At 45.7% G+C, this 22,621-nt stretch overlaps 1 protein-coding gene across 8 annotated transcripts in view; it reads right to left on the bottom strand.

Annotated features, from left to right (window-relative positions):
• Window positions 1-22,000, bottom strand: part of ARHGEF11 (Rho guanine nucleotide exchange factor 11) — a 117,111-nt gene extending 95,111 nt beyond the window's left edge. For all 8 annotated transcript variants that reach the window (XM_086393413.1, XM_086393412.1, XM_086393411.1 and 5 more), the window contains exon 1: window positions 20,548-22,000. In XM_086393413.1, coding sequence (XP_086249539.1) covers window positions 20,548-20,579 — 32 coding nt within the window. In that variant the 5' untranslated portion in view covers window positions 20,580-22,000. The remainder of the gene's footprint in view (window positions 1-20,547) is intronic.
• Between the last annotated feature and the right edge of the window lie 621 nt (window positions 22,001-22,621).

Here is a 22,621-nt window from a genome sequence, read left to right on the forward strand (position 1 = left end):
TATTATGTATTTTACACCTAATGTATTTTTTATCTGACTTTAGGGTACATTTATAACAATCCCCTTTTTATCTTTGACCAATAAAGATAATTAAAGATAAGACATATGGGGGGAAGCAAACCAAACCTCATTGAAACCTATCCTATTCCCAACTATAAGATATTTGTAGAAGTAGGGGAGAAGGGAGAATAGGGAATGACTGCTAATGAGTAAGGGGCTTCCCTTTGGGGAGATGAAGCATTTTGGAACTAGAGAGAAGTGATGGTTGTACAACACTATGAATGTACTTTATGCCACTGAACTGTACATTTTAGATGGTTAATTTTATATTATGTTAATTTTACCTCAATTTAAAAAATAAAATCCCCAGCAATCCCACTGCTGGGCATACACATCAAGGAAACCAGAATTGAAAGAGACACGTGTACCTCAATGTTCATCGCAGCACTGTTTACAATAGCCAGGACATGGAAGCAACCTAGATGTCCATCAGCAGATGAATGGATAAGGAAGTTGTGGTACATATACACAATGGAGTATTACTCAGCTATAAAAAGGATTGCATTTGAGTCAGTTCTTAATGAGGTGGATGAAACTGGAGCCTATTATACAGAGTGAAGTAAATCAGAAAGAGTAACACCAACACAGTATATTAACGCATATATATGGAATTTAGAAAGAGGGTAATGATGATACTATATGCATAGTAACAAAAGAGGCACAGATGTAAGGAACAGACTTTTGGAGTTCAGACTTTGGGGTTCAATGCACAGACTTTTGGACTCTGTGGGAGAAGGCGAGGGTGGGATGATTTAGCATGTACTAAATCATAGACTAGCAATTAAACATGTATATTACCATATGTAAAATAGACGACCAGTGTAAGTTCAATGCATGAAGCAGGGCACTCAAAGCAGGTGCTCTGGGACAACCCAGGGGGATGGGGTGGGGAGGGAGGTGGGAGGGGTTCAGGATGGGGGGGACACATGTGCACCCATGGCTGATTCATGTCGATGTATGGCAAAACCCACAACATTGTAAAGTAATTATCTTCCAATTAAAGTAATTAATTAAAATAAAGCACAGTTGGCTAAGGGGAAAAAAGGTGTTTGTATCTATGCCACAGTAAAAACAACGGAGATTTCTGACTCAGTGTTCATGCCCATCATCTGCCTAGATTTCTGCAACAGCTAAATGGTCCTTCCTGCTTTTCTCCTGAACACCTCTTCTTAATAACAGAGAAAATCTTTTAAAGAGGATATCAGATATGTCACTTCTCGCATCTGGAGTGACTATTCCTTTATTACTCATTTCCTATTTTTTGAACACATACCTTAGGTTAAATATCTGTTGATAAATATTAAATCCCTATAACCTCTAGCACAATGCTGACATACCAACTTGGGATCAATAAATATTTCTTCTTGAAGTCAGTGAACTGCCAAATAAGACTTGAAGGTAAGATCAGAAAGCGGAGGAAATTCTTTATCTCCACCAATAGTAAGCTCCTTGCGTGCTAAGTCGCTTCAGCCGCGTGCGACTCTTTGCGACCCCATGGACTGCAGCCCCCTCTCCCAGGCTCCTCTGTCCATGGGATTCTCCAGGCAAGAATACTGAAGTAGGTTGCCATTTCCTTTGCCAATAAGCTCCTTGGGGGTGGGCTAAGATGCCTTTACTTCCCGTTCCAGTAAAGTATTATGCTGCTTAAGGGTTCGGAGGTCTTTTGCAGGTGTCTTCCCAAGTAGCCTTTAGGTTCCCTACAGTCAGGGACCACTTGTCTCCATTCTCTTTCCCAAGGCATCTAGAAGAGTCATGAGCACATAACATGGGGCGGGAGTAAATGCTGATGGATATGAGACGAGGGGAAAGTCTGGCAGAGAGGGGAGAAGAGCCTCAGATTCCAGCAGGACTCATGCTGCCAGCTAGTTATCTCATCCTCCCCTCCTCACCACCCCTCCTCCATGCTCTCCTGAAGCTGCAGGTTCTTAGCCCTAGAGTTGGTAATCCTTGTGCCTCGGCCAATCTATTTTCTAATATTGTAGCTTTCATATAAAAGGCTCTCCATGAGATTGATACTGACAGACAGGATGGCCACACAGATGAGCAGGCTCCCCTGTTAATTACCACCAGGAAGGGAAGGCACTCCATTCATGAGCAAGACAGGAGATAAGCTATATCAGAAAGGAGGCAATTCCAAAAGCTGGAAAAAGCAATCAAAACAATGTGTCCTGGGGGAACCCAGCTCCAAGAAGGGAGAGAAGGAGAGGGTAACAAAGGCAACTGAAGAGAGATGCCCTGCTCATGCCCTGGGCGCTTCCCCTCAAGTACACAGTGAGGCTAAAGCCCAACAGTAGACGGAAAGTGCTTTGAAGAGTAAAAGCACTGTGTAAATGCTTCGTACTGCAAGGATTATTATATTAAGTGGTTCGCATCCTTTGCCTGGTTTGTGTCTCAGTTCCTCCACAAGCACCCTAATAAAACTCCCCGAGCATTTGATCACCAAGACAGGAAATGAAATGAAGCAGATTCTTAGTGCAGAGCCCCTGATGACACAAGTATCAATTTGGAGGCAGAGGCAAATCACCAGCAGGGTCAGATGGAGAGAAAGCATCAGTTCTGCATCTGACACTACTCTCCTAACTGAAGACAAGGCAACTTCAAACTTAACCAGTTAAAGTTAAATTGAGAGATTTTCTTTCTCTATCTTCTCTAGCTACTTTCCTATCATTCTGTGCTTCCTGTCCTATAAGCACTATGTCTCAGACCCTCCTCCTGGAAGAAACACACACAGACACACACACACTTCCCAACTGGGAGCACCCTTTGCAAAGTAACCAAGCTCACAAGGCTCCCAAGCAACTCAATCTCTGGTATAAAGAATAAAAGCAGCAGAGGCAAGACCACAGGAGGAAAACACAACTCCGTCCCAGAGTCCTCATTTCTGAGATGAGTTCTGTGGGGCTCCCTGGAGCTCTGGGTGATTAAGAGTGTTACAGCACGGCCAGGCCATCCTTCTCAATCAAGAGGAAGAAGCCCAGGATTTAGAGCCAGGGACCTAGGTTCACTACAGTGGTGATTTCAAGTCTCCACTCCCGTGGGCCTCGGTGTTCTCATATATAAAGGAGAACAATAATTGTAAGAAGTGTGTATCAGAATGACTGTTAAAGCACTTTTCAAAAAACTAGTAAAGTACTGGACACCTGCCAGCTGTTATTACGGACCTTCCCTATCCACTCTTCTATATACTTACACGATGGATGTAGTGTCCTACGAGAGAACAAAAGGGTGCAGAATTTGGATTTCCCTAAAAAGCCAGATGGATCAGAGTTAGCAGTTAGTCTGAAAAATTGCAAGAAACTTTAACCAAGAGAGAACCAGTCAACACTTGAACACTAACCGATTAAAGTTATTGGAAAAATCCCAACTGGAGAATTTAGGGCACTAGCTGACACCACTTCTGGAGAAGGAAATGGCACCCCACTCAAGTACTCTTGCCTGGAAAATCCCATGGGCAGAGGAGCCTGGTAGGCTACAGTCCATGGGGTCGCAAAGAGTCAGACCTGACTGAGCGACTTCACTTCCACTTTCACTTGACACCAGTTAAAGAGTACAGAGTCCAGTTGTAAGTACTATGGGAGTATTTATAGATGACAGAAAAGATAAGCAGACGTCACATAAAAAAAATCAACAGCAAATTTCTGTGGTCAGAGATACAGGAAAAAGAAGAAACCTGAATCAAGGCATCAGTCAGGTAAGACTTTACTAGTAAGGAAGTTTTGAACTGGTATTTGAAGGACAGGAGGAACAAAAATTAACCGTAAAGAAGTTAAGTAACTGTAGCAAATTGAATTTTTCAAAAGTAACCACAACAAAATTTCCCATCCTTCATGCTCTTCCAGAGCCTTGCCACTTCCCATCAGGAAGTAGAGTCTACACCCGTCCCTGATCCTGACCAGGCCTTTGAGAATCCCTCAGCTCGTGAGAGTAAGGCAAAAATGACATGAAGTGACTTCCGAGACTAGCTCATAAAGGGGGATGCAGCCTCTGCAAATGTCTTGGGATGCCTGCTCTGGGAGCCTTCAGTCACTCTTTAAGAAGTCTGGCTACCCCAATCCCACCAGGTGGAGAGAGAATCTGGAGATTCCAGAGAGAGAAAAAGAGAGAGAGAAACACAGAGTGGAGGAGCTCCAGCTGTTTCAGCTCCCAGCTGTTTGAGTCTTCCCAACACAGAGGCCACAGTGGAGAGACCTTTGAAGCCCCAGGCCAGGTCGGGCCCTATATAACTCCTCCTGGGTGAGAGATCCCAATTGCGAACAACTGCTTAGCTCAACCCAGTCAACCCCCAGAACTGTGTGCAAAATAATTAATGTTAATGTTAAGTCACTGTTTGGGGTGGTTTGCTATGCAGCAATGGATAACTTAACAATACTGATCTGTGCAGAACCTCTGTGATCAGGACAGGTGAGTCATACCTAAGGAATGAGGACCTGGCTCATCCACCTGGAGACTAAGATGTGAGGCAGTAAGGAGATGTGTGTGTGCTCAGTTGCATCTGACTCTGTGACCTCAAGGACTGCAGTCTACCAGGCTCCTCAGTCCACGGGATTTTCCAGGCAAGAATACTGGAGTGGGTAGCCATTTCCTTCTCTACAGGATCTTCCCAACCCAAGGATCGAACCCGTGTTTCTTGTGTCTCCTGCATTGGTGGGCAGATTCTTTACCACTAGCGCCACCTGGTAACTCTTACCTATGTCAGGTATTTTCCTAAGCACTTTACGTGCATTATTTTTTTTGCAAGAAAACTACTTAATTTCTTGCAAGAAACCTATGAGAAAAATACTTTTTTCCCTCATTTTCCAACAGGAGAAACTGAGGCTGAGAGGGACTGAGTAACAGGAAACCCAGGTCTATTTGACTCAAAATTCATACTCCTAACAACTAGTCTACCCTGCAATCTGGTGAGCAGAACCTTAAAAGAGTGACTGAAGTTCCACAGATTAAATAACATGAGAGTTGGGGGGATCGCAGAGATCAAATCCAACTTTACCATTTTACGATTGATGAAACTCAGTCAGGCCTAGCGAGGTTAGGTGACTTAGCATAAAATCATCCATGAGTCAACAATAAAAAGACAAATAAAAAATGGACAAAGAATCTGAACAGACATCTCTTAAGAAGATATGCAAACTGCCAACAAGCACATGAAAAGATGCTCAGCATCACTAGTCATTGTATGCGTGCTCGCTTCAATCACGTCTGACTCTGTGTGATCCTATGGACTGCAGCCTGCCAGGCTCCTCTGTCCAAGGGGATTCTCCAGGCAAGAATACTAGAGTGGATTGCCCTGCCCTCCTCCAGGGGATCTTCCCGGCCCAGGGATCAAACGTTGGCAGGTGCGTTCTTTACCACTAACAGCATCTGGGAAGCTCCACTAGTCATTAAGAAAATGCACATCAAAATCACAATGAGATACTACTTGATACCTGGTAGGATGGCTATCATCAAAAGACAGCCAGTAAAACAACCACTGGTGAAGATGTGGGAAAACTGGATTCTCAGTTTGTTGGTGGGAATGTACAATGGTTTAGCCACTTTGGCAAACAGTTCGGCAGTTCCTTAAAATGCGGAACACTGACATACCATATGATCCAGCAATTCCCCACCCTATGTATAGAAAAATGGAAAGGTACCTCCACACAAAAACTTGTACACAAAAGTTCACAGCAGCATCATGCATCATAACCCAGCAGTGGAAAGGGCCCAAATGCCCATGAGTTAATGAATGGACAAACAAAAGGTAGTATATCCATACAATGGAATGTTTCTTGGCCATAAAAAGGAATAAAACACTAATATATGCTACAACATAGATAGATGAACTTGGAAAAATATCATGTGTGAAAGAAGTCAGGCACAAAAGGCCACATATTATACGATTCCATGTAGGGGAAATGTTTAGAATAGGCAAATTTACAGAGACAGAAAGTAGATTCATCGTTGCTTAGGGCTAGCGGGGTGGTGAGGCAATGACTGCTAAGGGGTATGAGGTTTCTTTTGGAGTGATGAAAATTTCCTGGAATGAGATAATAGAGATGTGTGCATAACTCTGTGAATATACTAAAAACCACTAAACTGTATATCCTAAAGCAGTGATGGTATGTGAGTTATATATCATAAAGGTGTTAATTAAAAAATCGTACCCATTCATTTAGGGGGCTTCCCAAGTGGAGGCCAAATTCAGACTTAAATTGAAGAAAGTAGGGAAAACCACTAGACCATTCAGGTATGACCTCAATCAAATCCCTTATGATTATACAGTGGAAGTGAGAAATAGATTTAAGGGCCTAGATCTGATAGATAAGAGTGCCTGATGAACTATAGAATGAGGTTCGTGACATTGTACAGGAGACAGGGATCAAGACCATCCCCATGGAAAAGAAATGCAAAAAAGCAAAATGGCTGTCTGGGGAGGCCTTACAAATAGCTGTGAAAAGAAGAGAAGCAAAAAGGAAAGGAGAAAAGGAAAGATATAAGCATCTGAATGCAGAGTTCCAAAGAATAGCAAGGACAGATAAGAAAGCCTTCTTCAGCGAACAATGCAAAGAAATAGAGGAAAACAACAGAATGGGAAAGACTAGGGATCTCTTCAAGAAAATCAGACATACCAAGGGAACATTTCATGCAAAGATGGGCTCGATAAAGGACAGAAGTGGTATGGACCTAACAGAAGCAGAAGATATTAAGAAGAGGTGGCAAGAATACACAGAAGAACTGTACAAAGATCTTCACGACCAAGATAATCACGATGGTGTGATCACTCACCTAGAGCCAGACATCCTGGAATGTGAAGTCAAGTGGGCCTTAGAAACAAACTACGAACAAAGCTAGTGGAGGTGATGGAATTCCAGTTGAGCTATTTCAAATCCTGAAAGATGATGCTGTGAAAGTGCTGCACTCAATATGTCAACAAATTTGGAAAACTCAGCAGTGGCCACAGGACTGGAAAAGGTCAGTTTTCATTCCAATCCCAAAGAAAGGCAATGCCAAAGAAGGCTCAAACTACCACACAATTGCACTCATCTCACATGCTAGTAAAGTAATGCTCAAAATTCTCCAAGCCAGGCTTCAGCAATACGTGAACCATGAACTTCCTGATGTTCAAGCTGGTTTTAGAAAAGGCAGAGGAACCAGAGATCAAATTGCCAACATCCGCTGGATCATGGAAAAAGCAAGAGAGTTCCAGAAAAACATCTATTTCTGCTTTATTGACTATGCCAAAGCCTTTGACTGTGTGGATCACAATAAACTGTGGAAAATTCTGAAAGAGATGGGAATACCAGATCACCTGATCTGCCTCTTGAGAAATTTGTATGCAGGTCAGGAAGCAACAGTTAGAACTGGACATGGAAAAACAGACTGGTTCCAAATAGGAAGAGGAGTACGTCAGGGCTGTATATTGTCACCCTGCTTATTTAACTTCTATGCAGAGTACATCATGAGAAATGCTGGGCTGGAAGAAACACAAGCTGGAATCAAGATTGCTGGGAGAAATATCAATAACCTCAGATATGCAGATGACACCACCCTTATGGCAGAAAGTAAAGAGGAACTAAAAAGCCTCTTGATGAAAAGTGAAAGTGGAGAGTGAAAAAGTTGGCTTAAAGCTCAACATTCAGAGAATGAAGATCATGGCATCTGGTCCCATCACCTCATGGGAAATAGATGGGGAAACAGTGCAAACAGTGTCAGATTTTATTTTTCTGGGCTCCAAAATCACTGCAGATGGTGACTGCAGCCATGAAATTAAAAGACGCTTACTCCTTGGAAGGAAAGTTATGACCAACCTAGATAGCATATTCAAAAGCAGAGACATTACTTTGCCAACAAAGGTCTGTCTAGTCAAGGCTATGGTTTTTCCAGTGGTCACGTATGGATGTGAGAGTTGGACTGTGAAGAAGGCTGAGCACCAAAGAATTGATGCTTTTGAACTATGGTGTTGGAGAAGACTCTTGAGAGTCCCTTGGACTGCAAGGAGATCCAACCAGTCCATTCTGAAGATCAGCCCTGGGATTTCTTTGGAAGGAATGATGCTAAAGCTGAAACTCCAGTACTTTGGCCACCTCATGCGAAGAGTTGACTCATTGGAAAAGACTCTGATGCTGGGAGGGATTGGGGGCAGGAGGAGAAGGGGACGACAGAGGATGAGATGGCTGGATGGCATCACTGACTCGATGGACGTGAGTCTGAGTGAACTCCGGGAGTTGGTGATGGACAGGGAGGCCCGGCGTGCTGCGATTCATGGGGTCGCAATGAGTTGGACACGACTGAGTGACTGAACTGAACTGAACAAGTGGGCTAGTAGTAAAGAATCTGCCTGCCAAGGCAAGAGGCACAAGAGATTCGGGTTCAATCCCTGGGTTGGGAAGATGCCATGGAGAAGGAAATAGCAACTTGCTCCAGTTTTCTTGCCTGAAAATCCCTGACAGAGGAGCCTAGTGGACTACAGTCCATGGGATCACAAAAAAGTCAGACTGAGTACACATGCACACACACGCATGCACGCGCGCGCGCACACACACACACACACACACACACATCTATTCATTTAGTGAAACGTTACTGAGCATCCATTCACTACACAGTCCCAGGTACCACAGCACACAGATAAGATCCTTGAATAGCTTAAAGGTGCCACATTACTTAGTGAAAGAATGCTGAGTCACTTCTGAAATTTCATTCTTCCCAATGTCACTGAACTTACCTGGCCCCTAAGTGCCATTTTCCCCATCATTAACCAAGCAGGAGGCAGAGGAGGAGGGAAGTTTTCTTCCTCTTGAATAGCGAATGCAAACCTCAGGTCCTACCAGGGAGCCATGGACAAGAAAGCTTACCGGGAAGAGATTAAACATGCAAGAGACTTGGTTCCTGATCAACCAATCTATCTTCCTGGAGGGCACCCTTTATTTGTGTCACGCAAACCTGATGTCTGGCTCCCTCAAAGATGTACACATTTTTTACCGTGAGCTTGGTCAGGGGGACAGGAAAATGGAAAGAGCAGGAGGCTAGGGCTCTGTAAACACAGATTTTTTTTTTTTTTTAATCCCAAATCCATTACTTACTAGTTTACAGACTTAGACAAGTCATTAAAGCCTCTCTGAGCTTATTTCCCCACCTATAATATGGGAATGCAAACACTTGCCTAAACTGTCTCAAAAAGATAACAGACCAAGAACACTCTACAAACTCCATATCATAGGGCAGAAATACAAAGGAGCGCCATCATTGTGGCGCTCTTATCTTGGCGCTAAAGCCTCCACCCTTCTCTGTCAGTTGGGTTCTCTCCTACTTTAAAAACGACTTCTTCTCTTGAGCCTGATTTTTCCTTTAATCCTGTCACACACCTCCCCTGCTGCCTCTACCACAGCGGACTCTAGATGTACACCAAACTCTGACTGGAAAACAACCTAGTCCTACCTGGAAAAAAGGGGCTCAAAGGCCTGTGAATGGAGACCAATGGGCTACATTGGTTCCTCTTCTGACTCAATTTCATAAAAGAACTGACCAGACTATATCACCCTTTCCTCACCTCCTCTTTCCTCTTAAACGCATTCCAAACTGGCTCCTCCCCCATTCCCAAGGCCATGAAAAGCCTCCTAGTTACTAAATCCAGACACTTCTCTATCCTCCCCACCCTTTGCCCCCTGGGAGCACTTGCTGCCTTTGGCCACTCCCCCGCCCATTTCTGAGATTCCACACTGCCCTAGCTGCTGTTCTCCTGCTGCTCCCCACCAGTCTCTTGTGTGGGATCCTCTTCCTCTGCCTCTCTTCTGAAGCAGTGCCCCTCAGGGTTCTGTCCAAGGCTCTCCTCTCACTCTACACCCTGTCCCTGGACAACCTCCCACTTCCCCTATTCTGTCCAGATACTGATGACCACAGCCCCGCACACGTTCCTGACCTCCAGGCCTGTGTAACCAGCTGCTGGCCTGCTTAACACCCTCCTTGTGATCACCCACAGGCACTTCAAACTCATCATGCCCAAAAGAGACTCCTTCCCTCAATCACACTCTTCCTCTTGAGTTCCCCTTTTCACTGAAGAGTACCACCCAGGGACTTTTCCTTGTGGATCAGTGGTTAAGAACCCGCCTTCCAATGCAGGGGATGCAGGCTCCACCCCTGGTTTCCTTGGTCTCAGAACTAAGATCTCATGTGCCTTGAGGCAACTAAGCCTGCAGGCTACAACTCAAGAGTCCCTGGGCCAAAGATACTGCATGCTGCCACTAAGACCCTACTCAAACTGCAGAAAATGAATGAACAGTACCACCCAGCAGCCCAAGCCAAGAATAAGATTGCCATCTGTGCCTCAACTCTCCTTCACAAAACCAACCACTTAAGTCTTCATTTTTCTCTGTCTCCACTGTCACTTCCCTGGTAGATGCTACCTCACCTCCTGCCCACATTACTGCAGTGGGCTCCTAATTTGTCTTCCCTCTCTCTATTCTTTCAGTGTGAAGGCCCACATTGCAGTTGGGGTGATCTTGTTATTTTTTAAAAGCATATCTGACCATGTCACTCTCTACTTGTCTTGCAATGGTCCTGCACTGCCCTCAGGATAAAGTCCAAACCCCTAGCAAGGAAGATTACATGGTTCCCAAGCCCTAGCTCCCTGCCTACTCTCCTGTTTCATCTAATTAATTGTTCTAAAGTCTCAGTGCTTCCCTGGTGGCTCAGCAGGAAAGAATCCACCTGTAATGCAGGAGATCTGCGTTCGATCTCTGGGTCAGAAAGATCCCCTGGAGGAGGAAATGACAACCCACTCCAGTATTCTTGCTTGAAGAATCCCATGGGCAGAGGAGCCTGGTGGGCTACAGTCCATGAGGTCGCAAAGAGGCGGACACCAATGAACGACTGAGACCGCCCACCGCCTCTCTTTGGACCACAGATGTTTTCAGCTCCTGCCACTCCAGGCCCTTCCTTGCCTTCTGTCTTCAGTACACGTTGTTCCCTCTGCCTGGACTTTCCCTCACTCAAGCCTGGCTCTCATTTTCAGGCCTCAATTAAAGGCCACTTCCTCCAGCATAGCTTCTTGATGGTCTCCCACGTGCCTCAACTGATATCAGCGAAGAGTTCAGGGTGGTATCATACAACTCCTGCTCCCTTATGCCTCCCCTACAAAACTACAGGCTCCCAGAGAGCAGGGTAAGCAGCTTATGCATGCTGAACCCTAGTGCCTTGAGGGGCACCAGCCAGCGAAGACTTCTTAAATGTACCAATGCCACTATTTGAGGGATAGCACGAGTATTCCTAAACCTCAGACCCTGTTCCTGTGAACACACTGAAGTCCTAGTGGCTTTTTGCCCCCAGCCCTAGGGCTCTGAGGAGAAAAGGGTCTGCGGTTCTAGCCTCATACAAGGTCCCATTCACAAAGCTATTTACTACACTCTCTCCAGCCACCTCCCCCCAGAACAACAGTGGCCTTTCTCTGCAGCAGCAGTCTCTTGGAGGAAAGCTTCTGAGGGTTGTGCTCTGGGAAATGAATGGGGCCAGCCTGGGGCAGGCAGGACAATGGCAGGGCAGGCCAGTGCCGTCAGACCCCTGCAGGGAACAGCAGCTCTGAAATGAGGCAGCCAGTAGGGAAATCCCCTGAGAGCTGGGAGAAGCTGGAGGCCAACAACCTCAAGGCTGCTCTGCCCCTAAAAGAAATACCAAATGCCCAGGATCTCGTGCCCAATAAGAACATGGAATTCTCAGTCTCCACGCCTAGCAGGGATGTTTTGAGTTGAGTGTGTGCTGGTCGCTCAGTCATGTCCAACTCTTCAAGATCCCATGGACTGTAGCCCGCCAGGTTCCTCTGCCCATGGTTCTCCAGGCAAGAATACTGGAATGGGTTGCCATTTCCCTTTTCAGGGGATCTTCCAGACCCAGAAATCCAACCCGAGTCTCCTGTGTCTCCTGCATTGGCAGACTGTTTTTTTTTTCTTTTTGGACCACTGAGCCACCTGGGAAGCCATGTTTAGTACTGCTTTCTTGAAATCCTTTGGGTAGGCATGGAGGGAACTGGAAATGTCAAGAATCAACTACAGTTCAAGTCAGGTAACTGCAGGGAGGAATACAACTCATACAAAGAGAACTCTACTGGGCACTAGAAGACAATCTAGAAAAATGAAAAAATGAAGAGACATTGCTTCTGAACCCCAAGAAATAGGATAGGACATAATACCCAACATAAATCATGCAAAGAATGGAAAAGCACCCAATATTTATTTATAATAGTAGATCATGTGCTAGTGATTCTGCTAGAACTTGACAAAGTATTTTATAGCAACATACGAAAGGTGTAAGAGGGACTTTCCTGGTGGTACAATGGTTAGGAATCCACTTGCCAAGGCAGGGGGCCCAGGTTCTATCCCTGCTCCGTGAAGATTCCACATGCCATGGGGCAACTAAGCCCAGGCACTGCAACTGCTGAGCCTGTGTGGCCTAGAGCAGGTGCGGTGCAACAAGAGAAGCCTCTGCAAAGAGAAGACTGCTCTGCAACTAGAGAGTAGTCCCTGCTCAGCACAATGAGGGAAAGCCCATGCGCAGCAATGAACACCAAGTGCAGCCAAAACTAATAAATACGTAACTTTTTAAAAAGGTAGGAAAAGTTGACTTGCTATATGGATGTGCAAAAGGAATAATATAAATGTACTGTAGAGTTTGATGATATTAACCAGAAAAGGCCTCCTTGAAGAAACTAAGATTAAGGAGAGTTGGGAAGAGAAAGATGCATATAAAGATATGGAAAGAGTGATGGGGTCTAGGAAACAGGCTGGCCTACCCGAAGCGGGATCGTAGGGGACAGTAACAAGACCTACAATTAGTGAGATGCGGGCTGAATTGAGGAAAGCATGGATCCTAAGCTGGGGAGTTTGGGCTGGAAAGTAAAGACACTGAACAAAAGCTTCCAGCACACACACACAAAAAGGATCTCCTTGGGACAGAACCTTCCGCATCTGATTTTTAACTGGTACGTCCGGTGTTTGTTCTGTGTGTTCCCAGAGCCATGCCTGTCAGTCCTGTTTAGAATCAGCAGAGGTCTCAGCACCTAAGCACAGGTCTTCCGGTGGCAACAGAGGAGAGTTCAGACCAATCTGGGGTCCCTGCCAAACCAAATGCCTCAACAACACTAACCATATGTTTGGCACAATAGAATTCACCAAACGCTTTTACACAAATCGTCCTGATCTCACAGCTAGTTAGCGGCTGAGTTGGGGCTCACACAAAGCTCTCCCAGCTTCAAGTCCTGTCCTCTCTATAATCATGCTACTAGGGTGGTTTCTGCAGAGATAGCCCCTGAGCCCTGGAGTTCAGTCTGCTGTGAGTGGGGTATGATTAATTAATCAGGATTTCAAATACATGTTAATCTCCTCAAATCATGACCCATTTCCTACGGGAATCTCAAAGAATTCACTCCCTTCTCTCCCTTCCTTTGGAAGAACTCTTAAAACTATTTGGTAAATAAATAAATAATACTATTTGGTAGAAACAGCCTAACCTAAAGGCCTTAGCAAGATAAGTATCATTTGATATGCTGTGTTCAGTGAATTGCTGGGTACCCATGGGAGGTGGAATGACTTTTACTGATGGTCTTACTCTCTTGAGCAATAGCACTACCCTTCTAGTCAGCCAGTCTCCAAAACTTCAGAACCAAATCTGATTTCAGCCTTAACAACCAGACCTTGTTGATTTTCCTTCCAAAATGTCTTTCAAATCCTGCCCTTCTTCTTTGCTCTCACATTATCTTTTGCTGTCTTCTCATTTACATAATATCAGAATTCTTTTTGTAAACATTCTTTTTATCACCATATATTACACAAACCTCACTGGTTCTCATTTCCTACCACATCAGTCTGAATATCTTTATCCTCACACCACCCTCCCACCATACTCGCCCTGACAACCTAATTTCTTTCTGCTCTACGAAGACCAACACTCTTACCATCCTGAGGCTACCTTCATGCTTGATTCTACACCAGAACTTGGCTTTTGCTGTTCCCTTTGTCTGAAACGGCCTCCTCTCTTTCCTTGACTTAAATAATATCTAACTACCCCTCCCCTGGCTGTTCTCATTAGCATCAACTTCTTCCTTGTCTCTAAATGTACCTTTTTGGTATACATCAAGATTCAGCAATGATGTACTATCTTTTTATTGTTTCACATTGCTTCATTAATTACATTTCCCAACAAGAATGTAAGCTCCACATTCTTGCAAATTATCTACCAGAACACTAAGCACTGAGCTGAGCATGGAGCTATTTGATAACTGTCTGCCATCCAACGGACTGACTGCAAGCGCCTCTGATCACAGGTCAGCATCTGGAAGGCTGGCAGATTGGTCCTGTTTCCTCCGTGATTTGATGCCAGGCCACGACTGGTGACTACAGATCTCACTGCACCATTTTATGGTAGCTTTAAATACTGGAGGAGAAAGTGCTGAAAATCAAGACTGAATGGAGCCACTTCACTCTGCACACTCGAAGCTCCCTTCTCACACAGCCACATCTTAGTTTGCTATCCTGTAGAAAGAAGAGAATCTTGAAGAAGTCATTAAAGGTGACAGAGGGATACAAGGGACTTCAGGGCCTGTGCTGAAATCAGAAGTAAAAGGCAGGAAGATGGGCTTAAATTATAGCAAAGGAGGAAATTCCCTGGTGGTCCAGTGGTTAGGACCTGGCGCTTTTACTGTCAGGACTGGGTTCAACACCTGGTCAGGGAACTAATATCCTGCAAGCCATGCAGCGCAGCCAAAAAAAAAAATGTACTGAAGGAAAATTTGGTAACCAAAAGAGTCCTCAGCTATTCAACTCATGGAACCACAGGGGATCAGTGAAAATGGGAGCCCCTCAACCTTCTGAACCACCTCAAGAGATAGCCTATTTGGAGTCAAGAGTAAAGAAGAGGATCCCTTAAGACTTAAGACTTCTGCGATTTTCCCCTCAATTCTGTTCATTTGCTCTAGGGCCACAAATTCAGGTGCTCTTCCAGGCCTTGAAAATGTCTTCCAAATTCGACTCCAAGTTTGTTGGGGGCCACAGATTTCCTGGCCCCTCCTTACGCTTCTACATCATTGTACTTCTTCCATTTCCCCTCCCATTTCATCAGGCTACTCTGTTCTCTGTTTTGTTTTTTTTCAAACTTTCATTTTTCACTGGTTTTCAGGAAGGCAGATAGGGTTCCTGAAAAAGTCCTGGCTCACTGAAAGAAAGGGCACAGGCATTATGTTTTCAGAGGCTCAAAGAACATAACAGCTAGAAGGAATCAAATCTGAGAGGCTGGCTACCCTAATTTACTCATCTATTTACTCAGATGCTGGTGGGGAGGGTCTTCCCTCAGAACTCCACGTCTCCTTTCACAAGGGATCTAACACAACTTTTCATAAAGTAATGAATACTTTTTTCTCTTGAAACCAGAACCTGCAACTTTCTGCAGTCCTGCTTCCCTCCATGGGGCAAAGAAGTGACCTTGGAGGCCACGAGCAGGTCTCCACTTGAGTCTTTTCCCAAGGACAGTGACTGAGAAAAGAAGAATGCACAGTCCATGGTGAAATGGGTTTCCAAGCCACAGGATAAATCTTGAAATTAAGTTTTAAAAATAATTAACCAATAAAATGGATTTTTAAAAGTAGTGCCACTATGAAGATGTGAAGCAGATATAGATTAAAACCAGTCCTTACGTTTCATGGAACCTCAGCGTTAACAAAGCCCTTTCACATACAGCGGAGGCCCAGATCTTTAAAGCAATAAGGGACACTATCCAAAAGTTTCCAAACTCTATTCCATGGAGGTTACAAGCTTCCAGAACTCCTTTGTCTTTGTACCAATTTGGGGACTAGCCATGTGACCTTCACAGAATCATTTTTATTTCTGACGAACTCATTGTCATTAAACTTTTCACATTTTTTGGTCTACTCTGCTAAATACAATCAAAGGGACTCCGACAGTACTTTGACTATTAAAAAAAAAGCTAAATGAATTTGTTTATCAAAGGGTGCTCTTTCAGAAATGTTTCTGAGTATGTGAAGGTAAGCTTAGACTGCTCCTGTTCATAATGGTGATTAATCACCAAATGTTTCATGTGCAAATCCATTGCCATCTCTAATCTCACGCCTGGAGAGCACCAGGGTACATTTTGGAGAAGACTCAGCATTTCAGGGGACTTATTATTTGGAGCTCTGGATCCCTGTCATTGTTCTGGGAGTGAAGTCACTCAGTCGTGTCTGACTCTTTGCAACCCCATGGACTGTAGCCTACCAGGCTCCTCTGTCCATGGGATTTTCCAGGCAAGAGTACTGGAGTGGGTTGCCACTTCCTTCTCCTGGGGATCTTCCTGACCCAGGGATCGAACCCGGGTCTCCCGCATTGCAGGCAGACGCTTTACCGTCTGAGCCACCAGGGAAGATATTGTTCTGGGAGGCCAGCATCTAACCTAGGTAGAAACTCAGCTGTACGTCTTGTTTCCAGGGCTCAGAACCTGAAGTGGGAGCAGGGAGCCCGAGGTGGCAAGGGTTTTCCCCCACCTCCTCCTCAGCCTAGGCCACCAGCTTTTCCTCTCTACAAACATTCCTCAGCCTGAAGCTTCTTTCTCCCTCCTCCACCCCCTTCCCCCTCCTCCATACACCTCACTCCAGATTTTGCCTCCTCTGGGAAAAAAAAAGGCTACATGCTGGGGAAAAGTTACATTTAATCTCAGATCCCTGATAAGGAACAGTTGCTTGGGTCTCGGTTTATTCTGAATTAGGAAAGTCATATGCTTCTAAAACAAGGAAGAGCCAGAGATCATAAAACAAATCCTTTCTATCCCCATCTAAGGAAGCCAAGGTAGCTCAAGCCTCTCCCATTCATCAAAATTCCTGGGAAGGAGATTCAATAACCTTCCCCTTCTCATATTCTACTATCATCACCCAACCCTGACCATTGGAAAAGTATGCCTTCTTTCTAACCTCATGTACTTCTGCAACAAAAAAGCCTGTTCACTCCGGTTAAATTCTTCAAAACAATGGAAAGATCTTTCAGTCACTCTTAATTTGTTTTGGGCCAGTTCAGAAAGTCGTGCCCAAAGCTAAATCAAATCCCTGAGTTTACCAACTAAAATTTCTAGAGCTTTACAGTTTAGAAAGCAATGTGAAATATTACCTGATTTGATTTGCTCCTTTCAACAGCACCATGAGAAAGATGTAATAAATATTATAATCCTCAAATGACAAGCTATGTGAAAATGTTTGTGACTGGAAAGCATTTCATATAAATGAGGAAACCAAAGGAGGCATGTGATTTGCCCAAGGTCACACAGTTAAGGGGAATGCCAGGGCTCAAACCAAGAACTCGGCTTAAATCTAGTACTTCTCCATCTGCTCTAGTCCTCACATGAGCTGTCTCTGCACAGAGAAAAGCTGTTTTATGGATGCAAACTCCTAACCCATCTGGCCATCTCAAAAACATTTGCCATGGAGAACTAGGGAAATGGATATACATGGCATAGCAAAACTCATTATCATTCCTATAAAAATAATTCACTATTATTATCTCTGCTTGCAATATCAAACACATTTTTAGAAACTTTTGAAAAGAACACACTAATGGGCAATAAATTGTCCACAGGCAAAAACGGAAAGGGACATGAACAGCTACAATTCAGCCCATCTTTCAGTAACAACTGATTAACACTGCAAGATCAAGATTAGCTGCGAATATTTCATGTTTCTTTGGACCAGGAGTCACTCCCCAAGAGGGGATTAAAGTCTCTCCACAGCCTTCTATTCCTTGAGCCACTATCTCTCTTCATAGACGTGGTCCTCCATCAGGTTGCTTATGTCCTAGAAAATACACATCATCAAGGAAGCCTTCTCTAATTGACCTTACTTTGACTACATTTGAAATTAACACACGAACCTTGAAAAATCTGAAATGGATGAACTTATACGTGCCGACATATTCATTCATTCCAATATTCGTTCATGTCAAGTATTTGGTGAGCATTCATCCAATGGAAGGCACTTAGTCAGGCACGCAGGGATATACCTGAGCAAAGAAAACCCAATTCTTGCCTTTACAGAGTTTATAGGAGAGTGTTGCTTTTATATCTCTCATACCTTTCCTAGTTTCTCAAGTTAGACTGCATGCTCTCTGTAAGCAAGAACCGCACACTTAAATTTTCTCAAACACTGTTGGAGCGCAGTACCTTACACTAGGCTCCCTACACAGCAGATCGAAAAACTAAAAGAGAGTCCCTGCCTCAACAGTCTGAAATCCTCCCACTCAATCTCTCTAGTACAGTATAAAATTGTGTAACACTGTGAAATATTTAAAATCCACAGGGGTATCAAACCTGAGATGTCAAAAGATCCAACAGAACGAACCTACTGCTAAAGGGGTAAAGATCCAGTGCAGCTGGAAACACCTTGAAGGGGACTCAAGCCCCAGAACTGACCCGCTGATGAGGAAGAGAATTGGGGTGGGAGTGGAAGTGAAGAATGCTCTCAACCTGCAAAGCTGCACTATCCCAAGTGCAATGGGGTGCCAAAAAGCACCGTACTCTACTGCCAGAGAGAATAAAACTGCCCCACTCCCATTTCACAGGACTAGTAGACAAATCTCTTGGGCTGGCCAAAAAGTTCTTTTGGGTTTATAAGACTATAAGGAAAAACTGGAACGACCTTTTTGGCCAACCCAATACTTAGGGTGGGATAACAGTAAGAGCCTCCGGTTTAGAAGGCTTGCATCTGAGTCTAGCTTCTGCCACGAGTCAGGGAAGATGGCACTGGGCTAGCCAGGTATCCTCTCTGAGCCTCAATCACCCCTTCTGTAAAGTGGAAAGGAAAACCTCTGTCTTGTCTGCCTCACGGAAATACTGGGAGGTTCAAATAGATACATTTCTATGAAAGCACTCAGAAAAACCATGCTATACACACCCTGAGAAGACTGTGAGGGTGTCCAAACTCCCAGAGGAGCATCTCACTCCAGCCCAGGAACCTTCATTAACTCTTTCACCCTCAACACCTGGGTTTCTACCTTCTTACAACTCTGAATTCAGAGGAACAGTTCATCCCCAACCTCAAAGAGGCAAGTGTGTTAATTCTTAAATTCCAAGAGGGTAAAAGAGAAGGGCAGTCATGTAACCATTTCAACTCCCTGCCTTGACAAGAGTCAAACTAAATAGAAGCCACAAAAAGGGGAAGAGATGGAGGTTTAAGCAGTCACGTACACTATCTGTCCTTGTGGCTGTCTGCCTTCTCTCCACTGCCAAGTCAGGTCCCCGTCTAGGGACTGCTGAACTAATCTAAACGGGGCTCAGAGGCAATACAGAGATTAGTGTTTGGGGGAGAGAGAGATTATATGCATTTCAGGCCACATTCCACTGCCAAAAAGAAATTATCAACATGGATAATCAAAGGTTAACTGGACAGGGAGAAAACAACTCATTGCTCCTTTGCAAATATTCTTCCCTATCTCTCCAGTAATTCCCACCCCACCCCCAGGCCCAGTCCTTTCATCTGCTCGCTCAGTCCTCCAACCACCCATCCATCCAGTTAGGATGCGTGCAGCACCCACAAAACTATCCTCTCTCTAGGTTCTCTAAGGGTTGAAGAGAAGGGGAGGAAAGGAAAAGGCAGATACCTTTCGAAGTTGTAAAATGTAGTGTACTGATGAGGAGGCTGGGCAAACTCTGGGGGTGGGGAGGCGGGTAGGGGGTATGGGACATCCTGTGCTCAGACTCTAAGGGCCAGTGCCTCTGCATATCAGGCCTAAGAGCCCAAAACAAATCCTTCCGGCTCTAGGCAGAGGGAAGGCCCATTTTGCAGAGTCAAGCTTATTAAAAACGGCTTGGCAGATTATACCTAGAGCATTAGCTGGTTGGCCGATTTCAATTTAAACCCCAAGCTTGGAGAAGAAGAAATTCTAGGGTTGACCTATGCCATTCTGCAGGCCATTATCAGCCACTGGTAAAATCCAGACCTGTATGGGTGCAAAGTATGTTTCTGTCCCATCGTTCAGGCCAAGAACATCCTCCTCATTCTAGAAATGGGATCCACCCCATCACCAAGCCCCACCATTCCACAACAACCAGCCGGTGGAGGCCCACGCCCCTGCCAGAGCCCTTCCCCCCGCAGCTCCAACACCTAAAGCCAGTCCCAGTCACCCTAGGGGTCTCACGTGACCAGGCTTGTGCCCGCCTCCCACCCCTAAGCTGGCAAGTTAGGGACTCAAATTCAGCCTCTGGCCTGGCAAAAGTCAAAGGCGGCTAGAAAGCGTTTCCCCCTCTTTCCCCACTCCTTGCGTCACTGTCTACTGCTTGCACTTAAAAAACACTGATTAAGGAGATTACGTTTTGAACATGGACACATACACAGAGGGAACATAAACACACATGTCCAGACAATCCCCAGGGACCCCACCAATACCCACAGCCCACCCAGACCCTTATTTTGCAATCTTTTATCAAAATGCAACACCTTCTTTCCCAGTCTTTCCTTAAATAAGTGTTGAAAAACCACATTATTAGCAAACTTACCTGTCTATACTCTGGGGTAACCTTACACTCATGGTTTCTCGGTGTCTCCACGGTTTCAGAATCCCGTAGTTGTGATGTCTTGATCAGGACTGAATCGCTCACAATTTTTAAAGAGGTGAGAGGAGGGCCTCCCAACTTGAAGACAATCCTTTTTCCTCCAGCTCTCAGGACCCGGGTGACTGAAGCTCCATTCTACTTCTACCAGTTAACATGGTCTCCTTTCTTAGCCCCCCTTTCCCCTCCCCCCTCTTTAAAAAAAAAAAAAAAAAAAAACGAAAGAAAAAGAGAAAAACTATGACCTTCTTAGAAACCAAAAACCCAACCACAAATCTCTTCAAGGTTAGCGCTGTGGGCTTAAAAAAAAAATCACAGAAAGAATGTGCCTTCAAAATATCAATCTTAACTGCAAAATATAGATTAAAAACATCCTTTTAATCCAGTTTTCCCAGCTGTCCTTACGTTGGCAAGAGCCTCAAGCTCCAAAGGGGAAAAAAATAATTCTCTGGTCTCCAATGCTTAAAACGACAACAACAGATATACTGAGGGACCAAAAAAAAAAAAAGATGAAAAAATCCAAACTGACACCTGGAAAAAAATCTTCCAGCTGATTTGCACAGTAAAAAAATAAATAAAACCATACAATAGTATGTACACAACAGCACTCCTTACAAGTCCAGTGCAACCCTGGGAAATCGAAATTATAAATTTCCTTGGAAAAAAAAAGCTTTTAGATGAAAAGGTTCTGAAATTTTTAAATGAGCCAATCGCACCAAAAAAAAAAAAACACCTGAATGCAATGCTTTTTACCTTTAAAATGGTAGCAATACCACAAACCAGAGAAAAATCTCTGAAAATATTCTCTTCTTTTTTTCCTTTAAACTTGCAGGTTTCTCCACCTACCCCAGCCTGATTCCCAGCCTAGGTTCGGCCTTTTTCTCAAAGACAATTTCCTGAGTTAGTTCTGTTTTGCTCCTCCACATCCAGGCTCCGAAATTTTCTCTTGCCTCAGCCTCCATGAAACGGAGCTTTCGCTTCTTCCCGTTTCCCCTGCTCTCCCTCTCGCCTGGCCAGGAAAACTGCCCCTTATTATTAATAGTTTGGATTATTATTGTGGATTTGAGTTCGGGGTGGGATATTCCTCCACACCAGCCTCCTGGACAATCCGATCGCCTGGCTTCTCTCGCTCGGCCTCTCTTTTTCCTCCCTTTCTGCCCCTCGCCTAACCTCGCAGACAAGAGCCCACCGCGCCTGGCGCAGGACCGCCGGCGGCCTCCGGCTCCCGGCCCCGCTTGCCCGCTCGCCCCACGCCCGACCGCCGCACTCCGGCCTCGGCAGCCGCGAGACTCCGCGCTCGGGCGCAGGCAGGAAAGGCGGCGGCGGCAGGCCGGCACCGGCGGGCGTCCGGCTCCCGGCGTCGCGGCCGCGCTCGCCTCCTTCCGGGCCCCTTCCCCCCGCGGCTCGCCGCTCGCTCGGGCGCAGGCCCCGCCGGCCGCCCCCTCCCCGAGCTGCCCTCTCTCCCCCTTCCCCGCGAGCCTTTCTCCTTCCCTCGCTCCGGCGGGGGCGGGGCCGCAGCCTGCCCCTCCTCCCGGCGCTGCCCGCCGGCCTTTCCCCCCGACTCACGCCGCGGCAGGGGGCGGGGGTGGGAAGCCGACAACCCTTCCCTTCTTTGGGTGCTGCGGCCGCGGCTCCAGCCCCGCCGGCCTCTCTCCCGGTCTCCCTGCGCGCCCTGCCCCGCCGCGACCCCTCGCCGCTGGTCCTCGGCCGGTTCCCTCCGCGGCCCCACAGTCGCCGGCCCTGCCCTTCGGTGCGGCCTAACCGATCCCGGGCTTAGCCGGATCCCCGGCTTTTCCCGGCCTGGCTCGCCGGCGACCCCGGCCCGGACCCCGAGAATCACAGCGCGCAGTCCCCGCCGTCGTCACCACTGCGGCCACCTACTCGCTGCTTTCCCTTGGGTGCTTTTCCCCTTTTTACTGCCCTGAGTTCTCAAGACCTGACCTTTGTTTTTTACCTCCCTTGCCACCCTGCTGCGGTGCCCGGCGCTCCTAGACCCCCTCCTCACGTGGACCAGTTTCTG

The sequence above is a fragment of the Bos grunniens genome, chromosome 3 (genome assembly GCF_055505025.1).
Source record: "Bos grunniens cultivar Pamir isolate PY7600 chromosome 3, Bosgru_T2T1.0, whole genome shotgun sequence".
NCBI lineage: Eukaryota > Metazoa > Chordata > Mammalia > Artiodactyla > Bovidae > Bos > Bos grunniens.